The sequence below is a fragment of the Adelges cooleyi genome, unplaced genomic scaffold (genome assembly GCF_023614345.1).
Source record: "Adelges cooleyi isolate 19-005CV unplaced genomic scaffold, UGA_ACOO_1.1 ACOO_flye_CR_arks_rails_tigmint_CR_PRNA_22, whole genome shotgun sequence".
Classification (NCBI taxonomy): domain Eukaryota; kingdom Metazoa; phylum Arthropoda; class Insecta; order Hemiptera; family Adelgidae; genus Adelges; species Adelges cooleyi.
Genome location: NW_026095882.1, coordinates 150,849 through 178,061, shown reverse-complemented (window position 1 = coordinate 178,061; position 27,213 = coordinate 150,849). Strand labels below are relative to the sequence as shown.

The following is a 27,213-nucleotide window of genomic DNA, read 5'->3' as shown; positions in this document are numbered from 1 at the left end:
TACTTCCGTTTACCGGTCAAATTTACATCCGCTAGCTCTACTTCCGGTATTTGCACAAATTTACTCCTACCCAAAACATCGTACCGCATGATAATTGTATGGTTACTTAAGTCGTCTCTTGTCTTATGATTTTCTGCGAGATAAGTATCCACATAATTTTGATATTTGTCGCCCAGAATATCCAATAATTGAGCCGTAGTAAGAGCAGTTGTAGCATTTTGATTACTACGTACTACAAAATTTTCTATAGACTGAAAAACCTCGTGCGTCCATTGAATCATTATAGGACCATACGTCTAAAAGGTAAGTAAATTAAAACACTATAATTGTTACAATTACAATATACATTTTTCGAATAACTTTTAATATATTTATATTTATATGTTAGCTACGTGATTATTTAGATAACAATTTATTTGAATGATGCACAGCTTTGCTTACAATAACAAAACGTGCTACCCAATTTTAGGTAAAATTAAAAAAAATTACACGCAAGGGGAACTTAATAAAATAAATTTACTAGCCATATTTTTAATTAAAAAACAAAAAGAAAATACAGTTTTCACGATGATAAGTAACCGTTTATTCAGTTTGCACGACTCTTACCTCAACCCCATCATCGAGTGGGATTTTGAACGCAGCTATTTGAACAAAGACATCTATAGTAAAACACAAAACCAAAATGTATTTTGTATTCATATTCTGTTTTTTTGTAATCTTTAATACTTTAAAATACGTGTTTAAATTTCAGTTAAAAAGTATATAAGTGATTTTTTTATAGATTAGTAAGTTATATTTATAGGGCATTCTCAGGGGCGGATAGGCATGATCTGACCAGCCCGGGAAAAATAGAATCTAAAGGCCCGCAAGATCATATCCAAGATCCAACAAAACCTCTTTTTTTTTTTTGTTAAGAAAAAAAATAAATTATGATTTTACTATATCACAATATAGTGGTATTATTATATTATTTTACTATACCACTATACCAGTGGCGCACTTTGAAATCGAATTATCAAATTTTTTTTCGAAAAAATATTCCAACAGATCACTTAATTGACTATTATTTATAATTGTAGATTTAAATATAGATTTTAGTATTATTGTATTTATTAACTATTTTATTTGTATGTATGTACATTGTACAATATCGTCAATAACAATATTTTTCATCGGCCCATCTTCGTCAATATAAGTAGCGGCCCACCGGGAAAATCCCGGTGTCCCGGTGGGCCTATCCGCCCCTGGGCATTCTCGAAGAGCAACATACTAATAGTTTATCATACAACAGTATGTTTTTAAGAGTTTTAGTTTGCTTTAGAATGCTTTTGCTATTTTGTAAACAATACTTTGGCGTAAAGTAAAGTAATACATATTTTTATGCCGAAGAATTGTTTTGATAAAAAACATGTTTTACTATAATAACATATTTTTTGGCTGTAAATAGTAGAACATTTTTCTTCAAAATAATAATATCAAAATGCATTGGTATGTCAATTGGTTATGAAGATAATTATCAAGCAATAGCTATTATGCTAATTTGTTCATAGCTGTTAGCTCATATTAAGCGCTTTATTGTCAATTAGATTATTTTTTTTTTAATTAAAAGAACTTTGATTGGTATGCTGTGCCTGTTGGCAATTAAATGCAATCCAAATAAAAATTACTGTTATAGAAACGAATTTATTATACTCATAAATTTCGGCTCGATCCAACCATTATCAATTTATTTGGAGTTTCCCAATTTTAAGGGTGAAGAAGTGATTTTTGTTTATACCATAAGAACAAATCGTTTAGCAAGTATAAATTTCAATAGTAATATTATAATCTAGATATTATCTACAAAATCATGCTTTACTTGTAACGCTATTGTGGTTTATAATAATATAAAGTTGACAATATTTACAATAACTTACGTATGTTAATGTGTTTTTGTATGTTTTGTTAAAGTATTAACATCTACTCAGTGGCCCGAAACAAATAACAAAACAAAAAAACATGGTAAAACCCATATGTACTACCTACACAAGCTATGCGTGTACGCTAGGAGAAAAAATATATTTTAGTAATGTTAATTACAATTGAATTGATTTTTTAAAAAATACCCCATCGTGTTGGATTCGGCTGCGAAATTCCTTTTTATATATTTTATCTTATTTCACATTGATATAATATATGCTGCTTCGAAATTATAAATAAGTAGTTTATTGTGGGTACAGATATGAAGCAAATAAAGTACATCTTCGTAAATCTAATACCTAATTTTTTGCTTCTCATCCAAGCTAAAAAACAGAATATGTTTGTATGGTTGACAAAACCATAATATTGACAAAACACCCCAGATAACTAATTTTTTTAGATTGGTTGTTAACTAACCACTTATTTTCTATAATTTATATTTTATATTGAAAAAATAGTACATCTTTTACTTTTACAAAACCCTAATAACATATTTTCTGAGCTAAAACTATCATGATAATTTTACTCTGAAAAACATTCTTTTTTTGTATCACGACATAGGTCATCGAAATGATTAAGCTTGTTTAATGGTATTGAAAATGTTTTAAACAAATAATCAAAATACAAATTACATTTTTTATTTGAATGGCAAAAAAATAGTACAAAAATATATAGTTAAAGCATCTAAACATCACACTAATGTACTAAATTTGTATGACCAGTTTTTAACAACTATTTTTAGTGTTATAAGATTTCAAAAGGTAGGATAAGAAGGGAAGTGCGCGCAGATAAAAATGTAAATACTAAACTGCACCTTTCCTAATTATTAGATGATTTTATAATTATACATTATAATGTAATTATCCGCTAATTCTTAAAGCACATCATTTTCAATAATTTTATATACAGAGTTATTCACAAAAAACCCATGTTGGGGGGGGGGGGTGTAAAAAAAAAATGATGAAATATTAAGATTCTATTGCATAAAAACCTTATGTAAAATAAAAATAAAATTTCTTAATTAACTCAGTAGATTATTGAGCAATTGAGGATAAGGTATAACCACATAACATAATAATATAAATGATGTTATTTCACCCTTTTAGTCATAAAAATACATGCAGAACCCTTATAAGTTTAATCATTAATATAATATGCGTTCAACATGAGTTATGAAGTTTATTTTATCCGTATGTTCACACAAATTTTTAACGATTTATTTTCTTACATTATACAATACATTTTCAACTATTTCTATAATTTTATTTTCTAACTTTTCGAAAACTAGTTGTTTTTCACAAAAACTGTTGTAGTATAAATAATGACAACCAACTGTAGGTATACTCGTACATTATTAAGTTTTAACATTTCAAAAACTACTATTACAGAAATGATATAGTTTTTTTTTTGTAAACAAGCTGGTTTTAAAAGTATTTTGTTTTGTTATTTGTGTACTTAAATGTTTAAACTATAATTTTTCTTCCATTGCACCATGTAATATAGTAAAACATTCGAAATACCAAAAAAAAAATTGAAAATACAAAGCTAAAATATCACAGCACCCAGTTATATTATAAAAATAGTTATAATTTAGGTTTTGTACATTATTGAATATCAATAAAAGTAGGAATTACAATTTTATTCGAAATGTATATTATTATACAATTATTCGAATATTCGAATGTTTAAAAATTATGTAATCTAATCCAAATTACATCACTATGGACATCTTGTTTTTCTAATTAACACATTTTATAATTATTGTGTTGGTACATTCAGAGATTCCTTTATTATCTAAAATGGAAATATAATATACGTTCAAACAAAAAACTTATTTTTCACAAACAACAGAATAAAATCTATAAAATGTTTTACTGTATAGTATACACATAACTGTTCTTATTATGTAAAAACTTAAAAATGTAGGCCAACAGTTATCAGTCATTTGTTTACATTTCAACAGTCTGTTGTGTACTTTGTATGATTATTGAAACATCAAGATGCTACCGTGCAAGAAATAAAATGGGTCATACATTTCAATACAAAAACAACTGCAAAACAAAATATTTTAAGAAAAACAACTGATTTTCGGTAAAAAATAAGTAATAAAACTATACAAATTGTATTTATAGAATACGAAGATTCTTATAATATTTAAAGTTTATGATACCTATAAGAACTTACCATTTGTTTACATTACAACAATCGCTGTAAAAAGCAGCTTAGTTTTGATAAAAAAAATAATAATACAATATTGGATTACAATTTAGACGATAAATGATTTTACAAAAACTTCTTGTAATAAGTTATAATTATAAGACATTTTCGAAAACGCAATACATTAACTGTATGTGAATTAAAAAAAAAATAGGTACTCGCCACAAATATTATAACAATAACATTCTAAAATGCATTCAAACACAAGCATCAAAATAAAATTTGTTTCAAAAAAATTAAGTATATTATTTTATTAAAGTAATAACTAAAGAAGATTAAAAAATTAATCTAAAAATAACGTTTTTATGCGCCTTTAAAAGTATAAAATAACCCTCCGGGGGTCTTGATAACCAAATAGGACAGGTGAACTAGAAAAACGTGGGGCGCATCTTTCTACTTAGATATTAAAACCTAAGCTTTCATGCTAATGCATTAAGTTGTCTCTCTAACCGAACGGATCAGAAAGTGATAGTATGACTTTTTTTGGGAATAAAATTTAATGGATTTCCGTGCCACTTGCCTTAAATTTCATTGCAAATTGAAAAGACTTAATTGCTATTCTCTCCAAAGTTTGTTTTATGTAGGTTTCTTCAATTTTTAGTTAACTACCTACTTGCTTAACATTTAAAGTAATGTGGTGCTCAATTTTACATGACATGTCATTAAGTATTATTTTATTTAGAAGAGAAAAGATGATTGTGCATGAATTATGAGTTAAGGTAGTTATTAATGAGAAGAGAATGTTGTTATATACTCAGACGTGTAAAGTAGTAAAGATGCGCCCCACGTTTTTCTAGTTCATCTGTCCTATTTGGTTATCAAGACCCCCGGAGGGTTATTTTATACTTTTAAAGGCGCATAAAAACGTTATTTTTAGATTAATTTTTTAATCTACTTCAATTATTTTGTTCTTTTTCGTTTTCGTACGTACGTATCTAAACATTTAAATGTACAATGTTATTGCTGCATGGTCAGAAGGATTATCATAAGAATTAGTAATCAATTTAAAAGCTTATAATTTTAAATTTATTACTGTATAAATTATCATAAAAGTTGAAATTAAGTAGTAATTACTATATAAATTATCATAAAAGTTGAATAAAAGTTGTAAGAAAATGCAAAAAAGTTTAATGATGGGAACGGGTTTGAACCTGGTACCGCTCATATCCGAGCACCGTTCACGCCCAAACGCACCACGCATAATTTTTGCTGACAGGTGAGAAATAAGTCTTTTTGAATTGCAAGATTCCCCCGGAACGACGGATAAGAAATCGACCCCATTTTAACCCCCTTAGGAGTGGAATTTTCTTGTGGATTAATAATGCATTGTCATCGAATTGTGAGCTACCCTGGAAGTTTAAGCCGGATAGCTAATCGGGAAGTGCTCGAAATTTGAGTTGCAAGATTCCACCCGGAACGACAAACAAGATTGTGAGTTCATAAAAACGTTATAAAAAAAAAATATTTTGTTTTATCATTTTTGTACCTAAATGTTTATACCATTTATTCTCTCGCGTTTTAGAACACTGATATTACAATAATTAAAAATATATTTTTTAATTTGCTATTATACTTATTATAAATTGCGAACATAATACTTTTTCTTAAACATCTTGAAATAATAAGCAAATGATTTTTACAGCGACTGGTGTAATGAAAACAAATGATTAATTCCTGTGGATATCACATACTTTAAAATCATAAAAATCTGCATAATTTTCAAAAACAGTTCTTATTTTTATTTTTTTTTTATTCAAATAACTTATTGTTTTTTTTTCAAAAACAAGTTATTAATCTTAACGTATTTTGTTTTGTGGTTTCTTTTTGGAATTTAACCTTTGAACTATTTTATTTCTGATCATTAATATTTTATGTATTCAACTTATTTAGCTAAAATGTCTTAATTGCACAAAACGATTAACGATACAATTTTTAAAACTGAACACAATATTTTCCCACAATTTGTATAGTTATATATTGTTAACTTTTTATTAAAAACTTGTTGTTTCTTACAATGACTATTGCAATGTAAATAAATGACTATCACCTTTATGCATCCTATACTTTTAGCGCAGTTTAAATCTTAAAACTGAATAATTTAGGTGAAATAAAAATTTTAAGTAATTTTAATAGTATGACACTTTTTTGGGTTTGTTTTTAATAAAAAAAATATATTCATACATCTGTTTTTTTTATATTGCTTAACCCTTGAACAGTTACTGTATGAGCCATAAAACACACTTAGCCACAGTGTATAGATATATTCACTTTGATAGGATGATTTTTTTGAGAGGCGGGCTGGAACTTCTTTCTTTTCTGTCCAGTTGAAAATAAATAAAAAACATTCTAATATTTTAGTTTCTATTTTTTAAATTGTCCTTCATGGTTAAATGGTTTCTGCTTAAAATCATCATGACACAGTGTAAGTAGTTGATTACTTACTAGCATACCATTTTAGTCTTTTCTAAATGAGAAACTTTAGATCTAAACTTGTGTTTCTACTGGTCGTATTCAAATAGGCATTTATGTTTCCTAATATTTCTTTAGGCTTGGTAAAAATTTGACAACAGCCCTTTAATAATTTGTATTTTGTTTAAAATATTTTTGAGAGATTCCTTAGTGCTAAGGTTATATAGGCCGCACATTTCTTATTATCTCAAAATATTTCATCGTATCTAGTTGTAGATGTAATCACCTATACAGCAATGCAAACATAAATATACATTTTATGGACTACCGGAATTAAAAAACCTGGAACACATATGGCATTTATAAAAGGAAAAGTAACCATTTCTGTTATATTTCAAATAAATCAAAATAACGATTTTATATTTTCAAACCATATTTATTATATTTTATTAATACATTACATTTTTTAATTTCACAAACGATTTAAAAATAAGTTTTTTAAAATACTATTAGAAACAAGAATAATATCCCATTACATAACGTACTGAATCATTGTCTCGTACATAAAAAGTCTTTTACTGGCATGGCTTTATGGTAGCAAATGAATCTCACCATATTCGAGAATAGCTCATCATTTATTTGATCTAAAACCATCATTGATAAATATTATAGATGTTAGATGTCATAATCTATTATGCTAGGTTTATAACCTAAGTATGTTTTTTGTGAAAATTTAATCTCTATGCCAAGAAGAATAATTAAAAATATTGTAAATATAATACTTCATTCAAGTTTTAATAATTTTTTTAAAAATGTATACGTTTAATTTTTTTTTTTTTTGCGAATGAAAATACTTCCTTAATCTCCTGCTTGGCAGCTTTGCATTAATTCTAGAGAAGTCTTATATTATATGATAAATGTAGTAAATCAAATGGTTACTTAAGTCGTCTCTTGTCTTATCGTTTGCTCCGAGATAAATATGCACATAATTTTTATATTTCTCGCCCACAATATTCAATAATTCAGCCGTAGTAAGAGCATTTATCAGGCCTGAATGTTGGTTACTTTGTGCTACAAAATTGTTTATAGCCTGAAATCCATTGAAACGCATCATTAAAAATTATAGCCGGATATAACCTAACGTCTTAAGAGGTAGGTAAATTTAAGCGCTATAATATGAATTGTTCAAGTAACTTTTAATAAGTTTATATTTATATGTTATCTAGATGATTATATAGATAACATTCCATTTGAATGATGCACAACTCTGCTTTCAAAAACAAAACATACTACTCAATTCTAGGTAAAATTTCAAAAATTTACATACAACTTAATAAAAAAAAAATACATATTAACCATAGTTTTAATTAAAAAAAAAAAAAGAAAATACAATTTTCACGATGATAAGTAACCGTTTGATCAATTTACATGATTCTTACCAATTCATCGGCTGAAGGAGTTCCGAACGCAACAGTTTGAACCTAGAAATTTATAAAACACAAAACCAAAATGTATTTTAAACTCATATTCTTTTTTTTTTAATCTTCTTTAGCGATTTAAAATACGTGTTCAAATTTCAATTAAACAAGATAAAAGTTATTTTTTTATGGATTGGTAGTTATATTTATAGTGCATTCTCGAAGAATAACATGCTAATAATGAAAATAAATGTTTATCATACAACAGTATGTTTTTAAGCATTTTAGCTTGCTGTAGAACGTATATGTTATCTAGATGATTATTTAGATCTTTAAACTTCTGTTTTGATCTCATTGATTACCTCTCGTTACACCATATATTTAGTTTTTCTTATCATTAATAATTAGTTCCCCTCCTTTTTTTAATAGTTCGGCTCCTATCATGTCTTCGCCCGGAGCTTTGTTATATTTTAGCACACCTCTGCTTACAATAACAAAACATACTACCCAATGCTAGGTAAAATTTTAAAAAATTACATACAAGAGGAACTTTATAGATAAAAATCTATTAGCCATATTTTTAATTAAAAACAAAAAGAAAATACAATTTACAAGTTGATAACCGTTTTTTCTGTTTGTATGATTCTTACCACTTTATCAGCTGTACCACTATTGAAAGCAACAGTTAGAACCAAGAAATATATAGTAAAACACAAAACCAAAATGTATTTTACATTCATACTCTGTTTTTTTAATCTTCTTGAGTAGTTTAAAATACGTGTTTAAAATTTAGTTTAAAAAGATAAAAGTGATTTTCTTATCTATTAGTAAGTTATATTTATAGTGCATTCTCAATAGATGTTAGCTCATATTAACCGCCTTATTGTAAAAGCTAGATTATTTTTTTAAAAATTAAAGAATTTCGATTGGTATCCTGTTTGCAATCCATTGCAATCCAAATAAAAATTGCTGTTATAAAAACGAATTTCCTATGCTCATTAATTTCGACTCGATCCAACTATTATCGAATTTTTTGGGGTTTTCCGATTTTAAGATTGAAGAAGTGGTTTTTGTTATACCACAAGGACAAATCATTTAGCAAGTAAACATTTCAATAGTAATATTATCCAGACATATCCAGATTGTAGATATTAACTACAATATCATGTTTTACTTGTAACGCTATTGCGTGGCTTATAATAATATAAAGTTGACAATATTTACAATTGTCTACGTATGTTAAAGTGTTTTTTTATGTGTATGTTTTGTTAAAGTATTAACATCTACTCAGTGGCCCGAAACAAACAACAAACAAAAAAACCTGTTAAATCGCATGTACTAACTACACAAGGTTTGCATGTATGCTACGAGAAAAAATATGTTTTGAAAATGTTTAGTACAATTGAATTTATTTAAAAAAAATACCATATCGTGTTGTTGAATGGTTTTTGCCTAATAGTTTATACTTACTAGCATACCATTTTAGCCTTTTGTAAATGAGAAACTTTAGATCCAAGCTTGAGTTTCTACTGGTTGTATTCAAATAGTCACTTATTTTTCCGATTATTTCTGTAGGCTCGGTAAAAATTTGGCGAAAGCCCTTTATAACAAAACAGACTAGTATTTTGTTCTATATATTTTTGAGGGATTCATTAGTGTTTAGGTTATAAAAGCCGGTCTTTTCTTATTATCTCAAAACATGTCATTGTGCCTAGTTGTCGGTGTACTCCTATCAAACAATGCGAACATAAATATTAATTTTATGGGCTACCGGATTTAAAAAACCCGAAGATATTTATAAGAGGAAAAGTAACCATCCCGGTTGTATTTCAAATAATTACAAATAACAATTTTATATTTTCAACCCATATTTATTATATTTTATTAGTACATTACATTTTATAATTTCTTAAACGATTAAAAAATTAATATTTTATAATAACAGTAGCAACAAAAATAATAGCCCAACACAACGTATTGAATCATTGTCTCGGTCCTAAAAAATCTTCTACTGACACGCCCTTACTTTATTTAATTGATCTAAAACCACGAATGAATAATATTATAGATGTTAGGTGTTATATTCTATGCTAGGTTCATGGCCTAAGTATGTTTTTTGCGAATAAGTTAATCGAAAATAGAAAATTAACCAAAGTAACTTATTCAAAATTAATTTAATAATCATTATTTAATTTATTTAAAAAAATAAAATACTTAAGACACAAAGATGAATTTACTATACTATTTGATATACAGAGATATATCCTATACTATACTATTTATTATTAACAATGCATTACTTATTATTATTATTTAATAGCAAATTGCCTATTTCATGGTTTGCCCACATTTAGAATTGTGTAAAACCTTATTCGAATAATATTTCTAAAATTATACTTACAAAATTATGCGTTAATAAAAAAGTTAAAAATATTCTCTTATTGTCGTTCTCTTTTTGCCGCAAATGTAAAACAGGATATTCCCGAATATTTTATTATTTACAGTATCTAAAACAAACAATGAATAGGTAACACTATTGTTGTTGAGTCATTACAATGTATCCAGTATCCAGGAAAATGATTAAAGAACCATAGTTACACTACCCACCATACATTGGCCTTAAACATTAGAGTGAGAGTTACTTTATTAACTATCTACATAACACATTTTTTCTCTTTTACACTTGGCCAGAGTAACTTTTAACACCCAAATTGTAATTAAAAATAAAACCAACTTATTTGAGAAAATAGTTAATAAAAATATTTTTTGACAGATAAAAGCTGTGGAATGTTGTTTGAGTAACGATTATTTAATTAGCAATATTTGGATTTTCTGATATGACTATTTAACGTTCTCCATAGATACAACGTTTATTTTTAAAAACAATGTTTTATGTCGGAAAAAGGCATAAACTAAATTAAAATGATTGCTGTTGGCCTTTTTTATTACAAGTTAAAATCCAGTTAAGATAACCATAGTTATTACAACAAATAATGTAAAATTTAGCTGCGTAACTTTTGAATGTCTGTTCATAATGTATTAATAAGCAAACTCGTAAGTAGTTTCCCAAGAAAAATGTTGACAAAAGTCAGTTTTCAAATATGAATCGTTCTACTACTTTTTACATTTTCCGGCCTACAGTGATAAAATTTTGTCTTAGAATAATATTTATCAAGTTTTATATAAAAAAAAAGTAAAATGTATGTTTCATTTTTTTTTTTTCGAATGAAAATACTTCCTAAAATCTCCTGCCCCACAGCTTTGCATAAATTCTAGAGAAAGCTTTTATTATATGCTAAATGTAGTAAATTAAATGGTTACCTAACGCGGTCCTTGGCATTTCATTTTCTCTGAGATATTCATTCACATGATTTGTCTCTCCCAGAATTTCCAATAATTGAGCCACAGTAAGAGGAGTTCTCTGGCCTGAATTATTGTTACTACTTATTACAAAACGGTCTCTTGCTGAATCGTCTCTAAGCTGAAAAACATTGAAACACATCATTAAAAATTATAGCCGGGTATAACCCAAAGTCTTAAAAGGTAAGTAAATTTAAACGCTACAATTGTTATAAATATAATAAAAATTTTTCGAATTACTTTTAATATGTTTATATTTATTTGTTATCTAGATGATTATCTAGAGAACATTTTATTTGAATGATGCACAACTTTGCTTACAATAATAAAACATACAACGCAATTCTAGGTAAAATTTAAAATACCTTCTCGCTTTGCATCGAAGCTAATAATCTACATACAAAGGAAACTTAACGAAAAAAATCTAACCTAACCATATTTTTAATTAAAAAAAAAAATACAATTTATAAGAAGATAATAAACACGTATTTTAAACTACTCAAGAAGATTAAAAAAACAGAGTATGAATATAAAAATGATGTGTTTCAATGTTTTACAGCTTAGAGACGATTCAGCAAGAGACCGTTTTGTAATAAGTAGTAACAATAATTCAGGCCAGAGAACTCCTCTTACTGTGGCTCAATTATTGGAAATTCTGGGAGAGACAAATCATGTGAATGAATATCTCAGAGAAAATGAAATGCCAAGGACCGCGTTAGGTAACCATTTAATTTACTACATTTAGCATATAAACCTAATCGTTTATTCAGTTTGCATGATTCTTACCGCTTCTTGAACTGTGCGCATGTACGCAACAGTTTGACCCAAGAAATGTATAGTAAAACACAAAACCAAAATGTATTTTATATTCATACTCTGTTTTTTTAATCTTCTTGAGTAGTTTAAAATTTAGTTTAAAAAGATAAAAGTGATTTTATTATCGATTGGTAAGTTATATTTATAGTGCATTCTCGAAGAATAACATGCTAATAATGTAAATAATATTTTATCAAACAACAGTATGTTATTAAAAGTTTTAGTTTGCTTTAGAACGCTTTTGCTATTTTGAAACAATAATTAAGCGTAAAGTGAAGTAAAACATATTTTTATGCCGAATAAGTGTTTTGATAAAAAACATGTTTTATTATAATAACATATTTTTTAAGGTAAATAGTAGAACATTTTTCATAGAATAGGACAATCATCAAAACTATAATAACAAAATATATTGTTGTGTCAATTGTTTATTTAGATATTTATCAAGCATTAGCTATTATGCTAATGTGTTCACAGCTGTTATCGAATTTTTTGGGGTTTTCCGATTTTGAGGGTGAAGTAGTTTTTGTTTATACCATATTAAGAACAAATCATTTAGCAAGTATACATTTCAATAGTAATATAATCTAGATATTATCTACAAAATCATGCTTTACTTGTAAAGCTATTGTGGCTTATAATAGTATAAAGGTGGACAATATTTACAATAACCTACATATGTACATAACAACCTTTGGTGTTTTTGTACCTACACGAGCTATGCACGTAAGCTACGAGAAAAAATATGTTTTGAAAATTCGTATTAAAATTGAATTTATTTTTAAAAAATAACATATCGTGTTGGATTTGGCTGCGAAATTCCTTTTTATGTATTTTATCTTAATTTACATTGATTTAATATGCTGCTTCGAAATTATAAATGAGTAGTTTATCATGGGTACAGATACGAAGCAAATAAAGTACATCATCGTAAATCTAATACCTAACTTTTTGCTCCTCATCAAAGCTGAAAACAGAATATGTTTTTATGATTCATACCATAACATTGACATAACATACTAGATGAAAAACTTTTTTAAATTTGGTTTTAATCAAACCTCATATTTTCTATAATTGATATAATATTGAAAAAATAGTATATCTCTTACTTTTATAAAACCCTAATAACATATTTTCTAAGCAAAAATAACATAATAATTGGATTTAACTCCAAAAATCATAATTTTTTTAATATCATAACATAGATTGTGGAAATGATTAAGCTTGATTAATAGTATAGAATCATTTTTAAACAAGTAATAAAAATAAAAATTAAATATTTTATTTAAATGGCACAAAAATAGTACGAAACTTAATAATTAAAGCCTTTAAATATGACACTAATGTGTTAAACGTCACCTAATGGCCTTTGATGTTCCGAGTATATACATATACAGGATATTAATTTTATCGTGTAAAACTCAATATCTCATAGGGTTTAATAAGAAATTAATTTTTATTTTTTCTTAATCTTTTTATACACATTGAGATTTCAATCAGAATGACACTATTAAGTTTTCATACTCAAGTAGGTGTCATTTTTGGTTTTTAATTTAATTTTTTTTGTCTGCTTTGGCATACATCCAAAAAAATCGAAAGCGTTACTAAAAAACCTAATGGAAATGTACCTTATAACGTGTTAAAAATAATTAATGTTCAGTAATTAATATTTAAAATACTGGAAAAAAATTTGATACAATTTTTAATAACTCAGCCCAACTAGAAATGTATTGTGCCCGTACATAAACCATAGTTTTCGTTGTACCTACTTTGTATGTTTGGGAAAGTCACTTATCATCTTAATTTATAGGTAGCACACAGTCCATCTTGTGTCCAACTTATTTTACTATTTGAACGGGTTGCTTTTAATAAAAAACATATTCATCAATGATTTTCTGACTTAAAGCTCGGTATAATAATAAATTTAACATTTTGATTTATTGTGCTAAAAAAATATCAGGAATATTTGACAATTATTTCTTGAAACGCTAAACAAAATTGTTTATTGCTAACGAATGTTTTATCCGGCACACGTGTTTTTTTAAAACATGCACGTTCTGTTATTTTTAAATAACATTGCCATTTGCGTCATGCTTTAGTAACACTATTTCTACAGGGTATTATTTCTTGGTGCTCACATGCATAGCTTTTGTAGGTAGTCTAGGCGGTACCGTGTTTTTTTGTTTCTTTATTTGTTCTTGACAATTGAGTACATAATAATACTTTGGTATAATATACATATTTAAAAACCCCTTTACATACGTAGACTAGTGTAAAATATGGTGTCAACTTGTATGTTACGATAAACCACAATAGATTTACAAGACAAACATGACTAAACTTTTTGTAGACAATATCAATATTATATTACTATCGAAAATTATAGGCTTAACATGTATAGACTTTGTAGAGATTATGTAAAGATTTTTGTAATATTACAATTAGTATAAATGATTTATATATAATATTATTTTGTGCGTAACATTTTGTATAGCACATATTATATGATGAATATAGTTTTATCCGAGATGACTAGTACAGTAGAGTATAGGCATAATGTAATCATAGCAATGAGGAAACGGAAAGGTCACAGGTCTACAGGAATCATTATAAATAAAAGTGATAAAATTGAATAAAATCACTTTCAAATAAATGGTTTGATGCTCATTTGTAAAAATACAGAACCTTAATTTAAAACTTTCTAACTTTGCTGGTTTATACTGTGCTTGGTTTGGACTGTACTGGCTTGAAATTACTAACTACCGATTTGTATCGAAGCTTTTTTTCGAAAGTGATTTTATCACTTTCAGATATAAAAATTCCTGTAAACCTGTGACCTCCCCGTCCCCACTATGCCCCGACTCAACTATGCTCCGTCCCCACTATACCCCGACCCCACTGTACTGGTTTTTTTACTCGTGATTTTTCGTGTAGCCGAATGATTAAATCCTACATTCGTAACCGTAGATCGGTTACCACTAACCAGCAATATCGATTTTCTTTCTGGTTATTGAAAATACAGTACATTTTTAAATGAAGTCTTTGGCTGCTATGAGAGCTATACTAAGGACTGGGAGTCTAAGGCATGGAACATAGGCCTCCTAGTTACTTTTAGAGATTTGTATAGAAAATATTTGATGATGCATCTAACCTATATTTTAGGCTTTCGAGTATTTAAACCCAGTTTTGAACGCAATTTGGAGTTGAGTTTCAGTAATATTTTAAACTGATTTTGAGTAGTTTATGTACTGAATAATTTACATACACACGTTAACCGATTGTAAATTGTATTTCATAAACCAACGGTATATTATTCCACGCTAAGAAATGTGTCAAACAGATATTTTATCGATGGGTAGTTTTGAATTGAAAATCTAATCGTTTGCTGGTAAAATGAAATTGTTTTGGTGTTTTCTGCTGCTGTTGTCGATGGGATTGTTCTTATTTGTACAAATGTTTTGAATGCGAAAATATTTCAATGAACACAAGTAGTTTTTGGCCTAAATAAGTTGGTACCTACTATATGCATATTGTTGTTTTCATGTATTCGCAGTATTTTTTTTCATTGAAAATTATTTTTTTATTAGAATAAATATAAAACCAATCTAACATGTAGTATATTTTAACTATTCATTATACTTTATATACTTCTACTAAGAGTCTAATTTTAATTCAAATCACTACGGTTAAAAACATATAAAGACAAATTTTACGCAACTTTTAGGAAAAAAGATTTATTAATTCCATTATTTTTCCAAAAAAACATGCTTAATTTTAAAGTTCATTTAGTTCAATATACACCAGCACTTTATAAAAAAAATTATTAAAAAAAAATATCAACAACGTTGGCATTTTATTCGTTATAAACAGTTATTTCTTATCATTGGGATTCCGTTCATAAATATATGGACCAATAATTTGTGATTCAGTTACATTACATCTTAAATTGATAACAAAACTCACTTGCGTTTTGTTCTGGGGAATATAATTAGAGTTTGTGTCACGCAAACATTAAACGATCAGACTATGGTTGTTTTTTTAATTAATAACTATTAAATAAAATAATTTGTATACTACTAAACTTTTTATTAGTACTTACTCACTATTGTTAGAACTTATAAGGTTATATGTTATAATAAGAGTGTTTATAAGAACTTTAAAATAAAATATGTTGAATTCAAACATTTTAAATCAGAAAGTTGATTAAGAACAGCTGAATCCATTTATTTTCATTTCATAATCAGTATTATCTTACATATAATATCTGGAAAATCAATAACGTAAGAGATGCTAAAATAATAAGACTAATCTTATATAAGAAAAACATTGTTTAACGATATAAACTGAAGTATTGACCATACGTCTACTAGACTATTTTAACGGGTACGTTTTACTAAGATTATTTAAAAGTAGCAATATTAAATTTAAAAAAATAGATATTACTTAACAGTGCTTAAGTTAATATGACGTTCATCCGTACTGTAATAAGTAAAAATGCATATCAAATTTGTTTACCATTTTATGTAAAATTGTTTAGAATATTTTGTATATAATTAATCAATTAATAATAATACAACTATGGAGCGTCAACAACGTGAATATGGGATTTTTCTTAAAATACACTAAATATAAAGATGCATTACACAGTAAAATAAAGATGAGACTTTATCTTTTAAATGTATTTCTTGTTTATTGCCTGTTTATAGACTCTTTTGTATTTAATGTCAATTCTTAGTAACTGATTTAATTTTCTAATATAAAAGCTTCTAAGTTTCTAATAAATTAATTAGGAAACTAACTTCGGTTTTTTTTTTAATTTTTAAAGAAATATGGGTCATGTTATACTAGATTTTTGGCCATGCACCCCTTAATTAAAAAGCAATAATGTCTGTATTATTTTTCTATGATTTATTATAACGTGTACCAGTTGTTTCTTCTACATAAAGAAAAATCGTATCAAATGAGATAAATTTAATTTATTTTGTATTTTTTAGGTGAAAAAGATCCAGATTTTGCATTTTATCTCAATATGTGTCGTTTAATAGGGTTATTCAGAGCAATTGAAAATCCAACTTATATTTAGTAACTTCTGGTATCGATGATGTAAATTGTTGTATATCGGCTATAAACCGCATATACTTCAAATACAGTTACTTTGATGGAAATTATTATGAAGTTGACAATTATGACAATCCAGTATATCTCCTTGATGATCAAATCGAGGAGAATAATTAGATGATTGATAGTTTTCATAGTATATTTAGATTTGGGAAATTTTAAATTAAAATAAATTAAATTCGAAAAAAAATTGTTTTATCTTATATCTTTTTAATAGTTAATTTGTATACTAATTAAATAAATAATGTATATGAATAGATTATGTATGTCTTTGTATACAGCATTTCAAACCTTATAAAATAACATATTTTGTAATCTATTCGTTTAGGTTTTTAATGTATAATAACGATATGGGTTTTATTGGCATTAATTATGGATTTTTTTGGTTGAAAAAATATGTAGAAATAATCTTAGGTTAGGTTCGATTATTAAAAATAGCTAATTGCAATGTTTGTCTGTTATAGTAATATGTGGCTTAGCAACATAAAATTTTAAATCGGCTGGATGATAAATAAACAATAATCGTTTCTTATATCGTCGACTTGAATAGTAGTTTTTCTCTTGATATAAATAAATCAATTACTACAACACGGTAAAATCTACACGGATTGAAAGAAGCTTTTTAGAATCTCAACCTACAATTTTTCATAGACTATCATCATAAATATAACATGATTTAATTTTTATCGTTTTTAATTTAGATAGTTTGAAATTAAACAAAATTAAACAAAATTACTAATTTTGTGAGCAAAGGTTTCATTGTGAACCAACTAAACGGCTGTTGCTATAGGCAATTGTAGTGCATATCGGTTCAGAAGACCAGTGTACTAACTGGTTAAAATCAGGCGTTTGAAACTGCGATCCCATAAACGAGAATTAATACATGTTATGGACTTAGGGTCTTTTTGCATGAAGCCATTCATTAAGTTTAATGTAGAAATTGAACCCATTTCAGGTGGGTTTTCAAATCACTGACGGTCTAGCAGACAAACGCGCAAGGCGCAAACGAGTGTCCGAAAAACGGCCCGTACACTTGCTACATGGTCAACACCGTCGTACCGCTCTTATCATTATTAATCGCTCGTCGACCGCCGTCTACATGAAGTCTGAACTTCATTAATCATTATGACGAGTACTCCTCTCGCCGGTTGAAGTCCGTTACTTATTGGCCATTTCTACATTCTAAAATATATTATACTAAAGCACACCGTCGTCATGGCCAAGAAGTTGCTGAAATTGACATCCGGACTGGCCAAGTCGACAATAGCGTCGAGTCGCAACTGTAAGTAAAAAAAAAAAAAAAATTCCACCAAAAGATCATGCCTCGTACGCTTTTTATTTTATACAATATAATTCTGTTTACCAAATTATCAAATACTATGTCGAAAAGATCTAGTTAGGGCGTTTTTAAAAAAAAGGGCTTTATTTAAATAAATTAAAACAGAATTTGAAAAATACTTTAAGACATTACAATTGTGTTCCATTTGGGTTTAAAGTTTTCTTCTTTTCTTGTGTCATTATAAGTCTTAACTTCAACATCCCATCACTCAAATATTTTCCAAATGACGTTTGTACTTTGAAGCTTCACTTTGTCAATATTTATTCTTATACGTCTACCAAAATGTCCTAAAACTGTACATTACGCATTTTGGCTAAAATTTATATTTTTTCCTTTATTAAAATTATATATTAAATTATGTAACTGGTCCTCCATACGTAACCTTAAATAATCCTGGAGTGCTAAGCCCATACCATGGAACTGCAGCACCATCATCTTCTATCATACCTACATCACATGTACCTGCTCAACACCCCTACCCGCAACAAGTATACTCATATCCAACACAACCTCAAGCAATGCCACATTTGGTAGAACCGCATCTTCAGGAATTTTGTAACCCCCCGCCGTATTCACCCTACAGTGGTTCAGAAGGACCTTCTACAAAACAAGAAACATGAAGACTTATTTATATTGCCTACTTTAAGTTACCCAAAACAATGTTAAAAATATATAAATAACATATGTATATTTAATTTTAAAGTCTCATTTCCACTAAATAATAGTGTATGTGCTTTGCTTTATAAAGAAGTTAAATTTTTTTTTTATAATTATTAGATATAATATAAACTTGTGTCAACTTTTCTACTTAAAGATTTTATAGAGAAAATAATAAAATACTTGATATAAATTGTGATTGTTAAAAGGCACAACATATAAGAAAAAATCAAACTATTAAAATAGTATCCACAGACACTAAAAAAAAATACACTTTGTATTTATAATATAAGATATTTTATTTCTTATTTGTTTTATAATTAGGATTAAAGCTAGCTCATAGTATTTGTATTGTTCAATATTGTTTTGATACGTGTGTATGACTTAGTATATTTATACACTTGATGATGAATTTATGATTTCAAATAGCCACTGAAAAAATAAAATCCAATTAAATTGTTATCATAAAGACTTTCATGGGCCAAAAACCAAATCTTTTTTTTTTGCTAAATCCAAATCTAGCCTTAATATTCCTCTAGCAAGTAGTTATTATTTAAAACGCCACCAAAGTTGTAAAATACGCAAACGATAATATTTTCAACAAGTTCAGTATGTTTGAAAAATAGTTTTTTATTTAATAATTTCAGAACTAAAGTCTGCGTCAAATGAACTGGCGCAAGGGTACATATTTAGGTGAAACCTAAAATATACCCTTTTGATTGCTTAGTGGCGTTTAGCCCAAACCTCGAGCTCGTTTGTCGCGGACTCTAGTCTTATTGTAATAATATTGACGTTAGTTGCTAACAACTTTGGAAGCCATTTAGATTCAGCGAAAAACCACCTATCTTGTTTTTGGTAGATTTAAAATAAAATGCAAAAATGTATTGTACAACATATTTTTATAACTTAATCAAATTTAAATTCAAATAGCAACTTAAATGCTTTGATACATATTTAATCGACTCTCAAAAATTATGACATAAAACCAGAAATTAAGAAAAATATAATTTATTCCACTGATAAATAATAAATTGATTAAAAAATAATCAAAATGATTAGAATTAAAAATGGTACAATTACACCTTTTTTTTTTAGTTGATCAATTTCAATAAATACATACGGCAATTTCATTCTCATGAATGTCCAGCATGTAAAAAAAGATACTATGATGCACGCAAATCCAACCGCAGTCAGTAAAGTCTTATTTAATCTGGGCGTTGACTTATTATTGGTTAGGTCCAAAATAACGAATCCTAAACCTCCAATATTAAAAAGGAAACTGGAGGCCAATCCTTCCATGATATACTGTCCGTTGACACGATACGGCATAAAAGCGACCTAAAATACATTTAAAATTGAATATTAAAAAGTAAATCAATGCACAACAAAGAATTGACATTTAAACACATTCTTACTGGCTTGGAATGACCTTTTTCATCAGTTGTAGAACCAACACTAGGCGGTTCAATAATCACATCGTAGATGATTCCTGCGCAATAAGAAAACATAGCATAAGTGTAATTTTTTAGACAATAAAGTTTGAAAATTAAATTGTAGTAAGAATATAAATATTAAATAGAAAACAATATAATGAAAAATGTACTTGCCTCCAGTAACTAAAAAATAAGATATTGTAACTATTGCGTACATGAACATAGCCGACGGTTTTTTTAACCATGACGGTCGTTTCAAACGCAAATTAGGTACTTCTAAGACTTGAAATGGTAAATTGTATACATATTCCATTATACAATCATGTAGAAACGTTAAAAAATGTACTTCTTGTTTACAAACTTATTAATATTATTCAGAATTATCATTGACCGGTGTGTCGTCAAGAAATTTAAAATTTCTCCAATCGAAATCACAAGCAAAAAAAAATAACAATAGTATAGAAGAATTATACAATATCAAGAAAATGATATCCGGCATTCTGATCAGCTACGGTGTTGTTGTTTATGAAAATGTTATCAATATTAATTGACTCGTAACCACAGGTTTATACTAGTTAGTGGACGACCATTTACAATGCCGATGCCGATGAAATTGTGTCTGTGGCGGCCATTATGATCATGGATCTATAAAGAAATGGACTGCGCAGTGCGCCTCTTACACACCTCGCGCCAATTATAATACCGCAGCGGGATCAATACATAGAACTTTTATAAACTTTCTTTATAGGTCGATAGATCAATATCGTTAAAAAGAAATATCAGGTATCATTATTAATTAAGTTGGTAACACCGTCTTGTCAGAATTATTGTAGATCGAACCCTTATCATTTTTCGGCCAACTGCCGACCCCCCGTGTCTCGACCCCCTATTAAAGAAAGCTTATAACGAGATAAGATAAGAAACAATAATGTTGCTTACATTATTATGTCATATTTACATTTTCAACTTCCTTATAAATGTCAAGATGTCTTAAGGAACGCACGTTATTACTTTTTTAATTTAATTAGTTTTAACGTAAAACAATTAAAATTCGTACGTTCTTGTCTGAAGTATAGTTTTAATTTGAGTAAATTTCAATACCACAAGACGAGTTTTGCCATTTCTGAACGTGAATTACTGTTTGATAACAGGTAACCAAACGAAATAATTAATAAATATCTTGTATGCCAAAGAACAAATGAATATATTATTAATATTATTAATTCAATTGTTTAAATAATGTTTTATAGTCTTTTATGTTTATAAGACAGGACTTGTCTTCATATTTCTTGAGTATGTTGTATGGCTGTTGACCGAGTTCAATTATTAAAATTTTAACAAACCAAAACATTAGTAACCCGTTTATAAACATTTTTCATTTAATAACCATTGAATAGGATAATTTTTGAAATGTAAGTCATGGATTTTCTTCAACGGTTATCACAATAGTATAGTTCATACAAATTAGCGCAACTGACTTAGATTTATGTGAGATAATTCGAATACAACTTTTTAAGTTTAATAAATATAAATGACAAACAATAATGAACTTATTAGTTAAAAGAGTGAATTTCAAGAATTTAAAACATTACCATAAGAGTTAAAAAAGTTCGATTGGAGTAAAGTTACATTGTGAAATTATTGTGCAATTATGTTCTGAGAAAAATGGTAGATCACTGAATTGACTATCTACCTTACCAGAAGCATATTTTGATTTTAATTACATAAACTATATTGATTGTCTTTATTCTGTTTGATTAATTAATATTTTTATGTAATTTGTTTTGCAATTAATTTTAAGTTTAAATGTTTTTTTTAGGTTATGCTGAGATTGTGATTGTCGACTGAAATTATATATTAAGACAACACTGAAGCAGTAAGTTCATCAAAAGTATTTAATGTAACCAACATTTCATGTATTTTTAAGACATTTATCAATTTAATTTACTTATTGGTTAAGAACATTATATATTTAAACAAACCTTATAGATTGTTTTGTAAATTAGGATTGTACTATGATTTTGTTAAATAACCCAAAAACAATGAACAGTTCCGGTCAAAGTAACGAGTTTGTAAGTAAAGTGTGTAGCAATCTTCTAAGTAATTCCGAATGCAATGCAGTTATACATCAACCTGCTCATGATTCGGACTTGGAAGACTTACCGTCCACGGTAGATATGGACGCTATTAAAAATCCGATCACAACATGAAAGGAGCACGGATGTTTGCCAAAATGAACAAATCGAAAAATCTACCAATTTGTACAAAGAGTTCTGCTTTTCAAAAGTATGACCAAAAATTAAAATTATCCAGGACTTTTGCTCCTCATGGTCTTATGGTGACAGCTCGACCTAAACACTTTGAGGCCATTCAAACAGCTAAAACATTATCGAGTTCCAATTAAAAAACAAAGGTTAGACACGCTTTTGTTAAAACTAAGTTCGCTGCCTGAACAAGATAAAGTTGACATGACATATTTATTAGAACCCTGGAGGAGACATCGGAAAAAGCCTTCATTACTGGAACTTTTCTGCACTCTGTGCACAATATAATTAGAGTAGATTAGAACTAGATTTAATTTTAAATGTAATTGTGAAAATCACAAACTAAACTTATAATGTATTAAATAAAATATAATGATAGGGATTTCTACTATTTAGTTTTGTATGTTTTGTACAGGCTAGTATTGAATGGAGCTCCGACGTCGTGGTAATAGGTACGACAATAGCCAGCCAATGGAAACATTTCAAATCCTCCAGAATCCTGAAGATATTGAAAACGAGACCTCGAAAAACCAAAAATATTTTTCAACGTTAAATACTACTTTAACAGCACTATGTATATTGATTTTACTTAATGCTTTTGTGTATTACATGGACAACCGTTTGCCAGAAGTTGAGAATTTAAACTCAGCTAGTGGTTTTGTTGTAAAACGTGCAATGGCAACGTTGTCAAAATTATCGGATATAGGTCCCAGACCTGTCGGTAGTTTCGAAAATGAAAACTTAGCTTTCAATGCACTGCAAAAGGAAATCGAGAGTATCATGCTAGACCAAGGCAACGTGAACAACATTGATATTTTAAATCAACAAGTTAGCGGGTCCTTAATGTTAAATTTTCGAAATATAAAATTTACGTTTGATTATAAAAACTTACAGAATATTGTTGTGAAACTTAATCCAAAAAATTATATTGAAGAAGCTCTATTGTTAAATTGCCATTTCGATTCAGTGCCTGCCGGACCTGGTATAAGTGACAACGGTGTGCACTGCGCGGTTATGATGGAACTCCTTCGAGTCTTAGCCAAATGCAACGATTTGCGGCGACCGATAATATTTTTATTCAATGGTGGGGAAGAAATAATTTTACAAGCTTCGCATGGTTTTATTACTCAACATCCTTGGTCTAAATACATAAAATATTTCATTAACTTAGATAGTTGTGGAGCAGGCGGCAAGGAAATTATGTTCCAGACCACTAAGTCGAATTCATATTTGGTGGATTTATATGCTCATTCGGTACCTCACCCGCATGGCCAAGTAATAGGTGAAGAAATCTTTCAGTCAGGAATCATTCCGTCAGATACGGATTTTAGAATATTCAGAGATTTCGGAAACTTATCTGGTCTAGATTTGGCTCACTACAGAAATGGATATGTTTACCACACTAAATACGATGACTTGAATCAAATTGAACCAGCAGTGCTACAACATACGGGGAATAACCTTTTGGCGCTGAGTAAAATGTTTTCATCGCACAACGTCACAACAAAATCCAAGACTAAATATGTGTTCTTTGATGTATTAGGCGTGTATATGTTCTCGTATACAGAACTATCGGGAGTGCTATATAATTTCACAGTTGCTCTGCTTTCACTTTTTTCTATATTTTTATCGTTGGGCCAAATAACAATAGGAATGAATCGTAAAAAGTACAGTTTGCATTTTTTAACTATCATAGCAGGGACATTTTATACGTTTTTACTTTCTATTGTATCGAGCGTCTTAGTGGCATATATTTTGGACGTGCTGGGATATTCTATGAGTTGGTATAACAACAAGATCAATTTAATTGTCTATTTTGCAATTTCAACGTTAACCATATTGTTATTTACACTTTTGTATCCTCGAAATAAAACAAGAACACGTACAGATTGGACTCTATCGTTGTTTAATGGAAACCAATTGTTTTGGACCATAATGTTGTTCATCACCACAATGATGGGACTACGATCTAGTTTCTTGTTCATGATTATAGTTTTGTTTCCATCAGTAACTAATTGCATACTAGGTATGTTGAGAATCCAAAAAAAACCTCACTTATGGATAACTATTTATGTTGTATCGTTACTTATACCCATAACATTTATATTTTATTTGACACAAACATTTTTATCACTTTTCATCCCAATTACTGGACGGTTTGGATCAAACTTCAATCCAGATTACATTATTGGCTCACTCATTTCAATGTCGACTTTTGCTACTGTTGGATACATGTCGCCAGTAATTATGATGGTCAAAAAACCATCAATGATCATTTACGGGCTATTTGGTTTATTTTTACTTTCAATAATTACCATAGTATCGCCATTTGGATTTCCTTACTCTGATGGCATTATTCTTCCAAAGAATGAACGATTCGATATAATACATGTACAACAGACATTTTATAATTTTGAAAAAGAGGTACGTTTCAACAATTCTGGTTTTTTGATAGTAAATTGGGATCGAAATGCCCCATTTACAGTTTCTAAATATGTGCCAAAAATGAAGGAAGCCATTAACATTGACTGTTCTAAAGAACTACTATGTGGGCTGCCGCTTACCCCAACCCCGCAACCATCAAATAGTTGGATACCTTCTGCACCATCAATGTCGGTCCTGAAAAGTAATACAGCTATTTTATTAAGCAATGAAAGTACTCATAGCCGTCGAATAGAATTTAATGTCAATGGACCAGAAAGGATTAATGTGTATATCAGTCCTTATCCAGGCGTTAACCTGACAGCCTGGAGTTTTACCGATCAACCGGAGGTGACTACTCAATGGGAAAATAACGACGTTTACATAGTTAGGCATGCTAGTGGAACTAAAGATGAAGAGTACAGATTTTGGTTGGAAGTTGAAAGTCAATATGGTTTCAATGAAGCCACGCTAAATATCACAGTATCTTGTGATTGGGTTATACACAAAAATATGATACTTAACAATGAATTCGAAGAATTCATAAATGCTTTTCCAGTGTGGGCCCATGTAAACTATGCTATGGCCAAAGTTGATGCATTTGTTTATTAATTAAAAGTACAAATTGTTGTAGATCTACTTTATAAGTAATATATTGCTCAATTTTAATTTTATAAATCTGTTATACATATTTATATATTATATTTATAATAACTGAAAATATACCTTTAAAGTTTATCAACCTGTAAACAAGTACTTAACTCATTAGTTTTATTTATCAAGACCTAATTTATTAATGTCATTAGTATTAACTGAAATGTATGTACATATATCAATTATTCAAAATTGGGATTTTTTATATATTTTAATGTATTAATTTTAAGAAAACTATTATTGTTTTTTAAAAAAATGTAAACAAAACGAAATGTTGTTAACAACTATATATTTAATGTATATTAAAATTTAAACTTAATTTTTGTTATTTTTGTAAACAATCGATATGGAATTAAAATATTCATAATAATATCACTCATGTTAATATTTTTTTATTGAATAGAAGTCTTAAACATGATTTTGTTGTTTTATTATTACATGGAAAATCATAGAAAAGTGCACTTAATTAATGACAGTCTATAGGGTTAAATTAGTGGACCCGAAGACAGGACGGATGGTTAAGCCGTAGTCATCTTTATATATTTGCTATATCGCCTGAGGAACTTAACAGGTGACCATACCTCTAAACAACTTAACTCTCGAGTTTACAACAAAAAAGAAACAGGTTTATTAAATAAGTAAATCTATGTACATATGTATACACCTGTACCTGTATCCTAAAGTGTTCTCAGTAGTTAGTCCAAGGAATGGCGGAGTTGAACGGATACAAGAGTTCGGATAAAGTTAAAAGAAATATGAAATAGTCATCCATTCCTTAACTTGTCGGTTTTGTTGAAAAACTTGTAGGCACATCGCACGACGAAGACATCCGACCTAGCTTCTCATTTTTCTTGGTAAGACTTGTAGATCAACCCTCTATAAAATAACTAATAGTATTCTCAAGGTCTTAATAAGCTACTAGCGGTTGCCATATTCTTATTTCACATAAAATAGTGAGATACTACATATTTTATTTTCACTAACATTTTAATGTTTATTTTATATATATATATATTTTTTTTGCAGCTTGAACAAAATTAGACAATTATTAATATTAGGTAACTATTTTGATATTTCTATGTGATGTGATTTCAGACATTATAATGCCTATAGGCATTATTACAGCATACAAATTAAAATATTAATTT

General features: G+C 28.3%; 2 protein-coding genes and 1 long non-coding RNA gene across 4 annotated transcripts in view; 1 reads left to right on the top strand and 2 right to left on the bottom strand.

Moving 5' to 3' along the window:
• Window positions 1–21,134, bottom strand: part of LOC126835109 (oligosaccharyltransferase complex subunit ostc-A-like) — an 84,142-nt gene extending 63,008 nt beyond the window's left edge. The window contains exons 1-4 of one of the 2 annotated variants that reach the window (XM_050567406.1): window positions 20,901–21,131; window positions 20,709–20,782; window positions 20,414–20,631; window positions 19,568–19,725 (exon numbers count right to left, since the gene is read on the bottom strand). In XM_050567406.1, the coding sequence (XP_050423363.1) occupies window positions 19,707–19,725; window positions 20,414–20,631; window positions 20,709–20,782; window positions 20,901–21,039 (450 nt within the window). In that variant the 5' untranslated portion in view covers window positions 21,040–21,131 and the 3' untranslated portion in view covers window positions 19,568–19,706. Of the gene's footprint in view, window positions 1–19,567; window positions 19,726–20,413; window positions 20,632–20,708; window positions 20,783–20,900 lie in introns of those variants that run through there. The other variant, XM_050567407.1, reaches the window with a different exon arrangement.
• On the bottom strand, window positions 7,547–9,721 carry LOC126835113 (uncharacterized). The gene is made up of 3 exons (XR_007685155.1): window positions 9,474–9,721; window positions 8,025–8,066; window positions 7,547–7,675 (listed from the first exon to the last, which is right to left on the bottom strand). It is a non-coding gene; the product is annotated as an uncharacterized LOC126835113 (long non-coding RNA).
• Window positions 21,135–21,635: 501 nt separating the features above from the next.
• On the top strand, window positions 21,636–26,055 carry LOC126835107 (endoplasmic reticulum metallopeptidase 1-like). Its single transcript, XM_050567404.1, has 3 exons — window positions 21,636–21,877; window positions 22,546–22,602; window positions 23,406–26,055. The coding sequence occupies exon 3, from the start codon at window positions 23,417–23,419 to the stop codon at window positions 26,021–26,023; it is 2,607 nt and encodes an 868-aa protein (XP_050423361.1). The 5' UTR covers window positions 21,636–21,877; window positions 22,546–22,602; window positions 23,406–23,416; the 3' UTR covers window positions 26,024–26,055.
• Window positions 26,056–27,213: the final 1,158 nt, after the last annotated feature.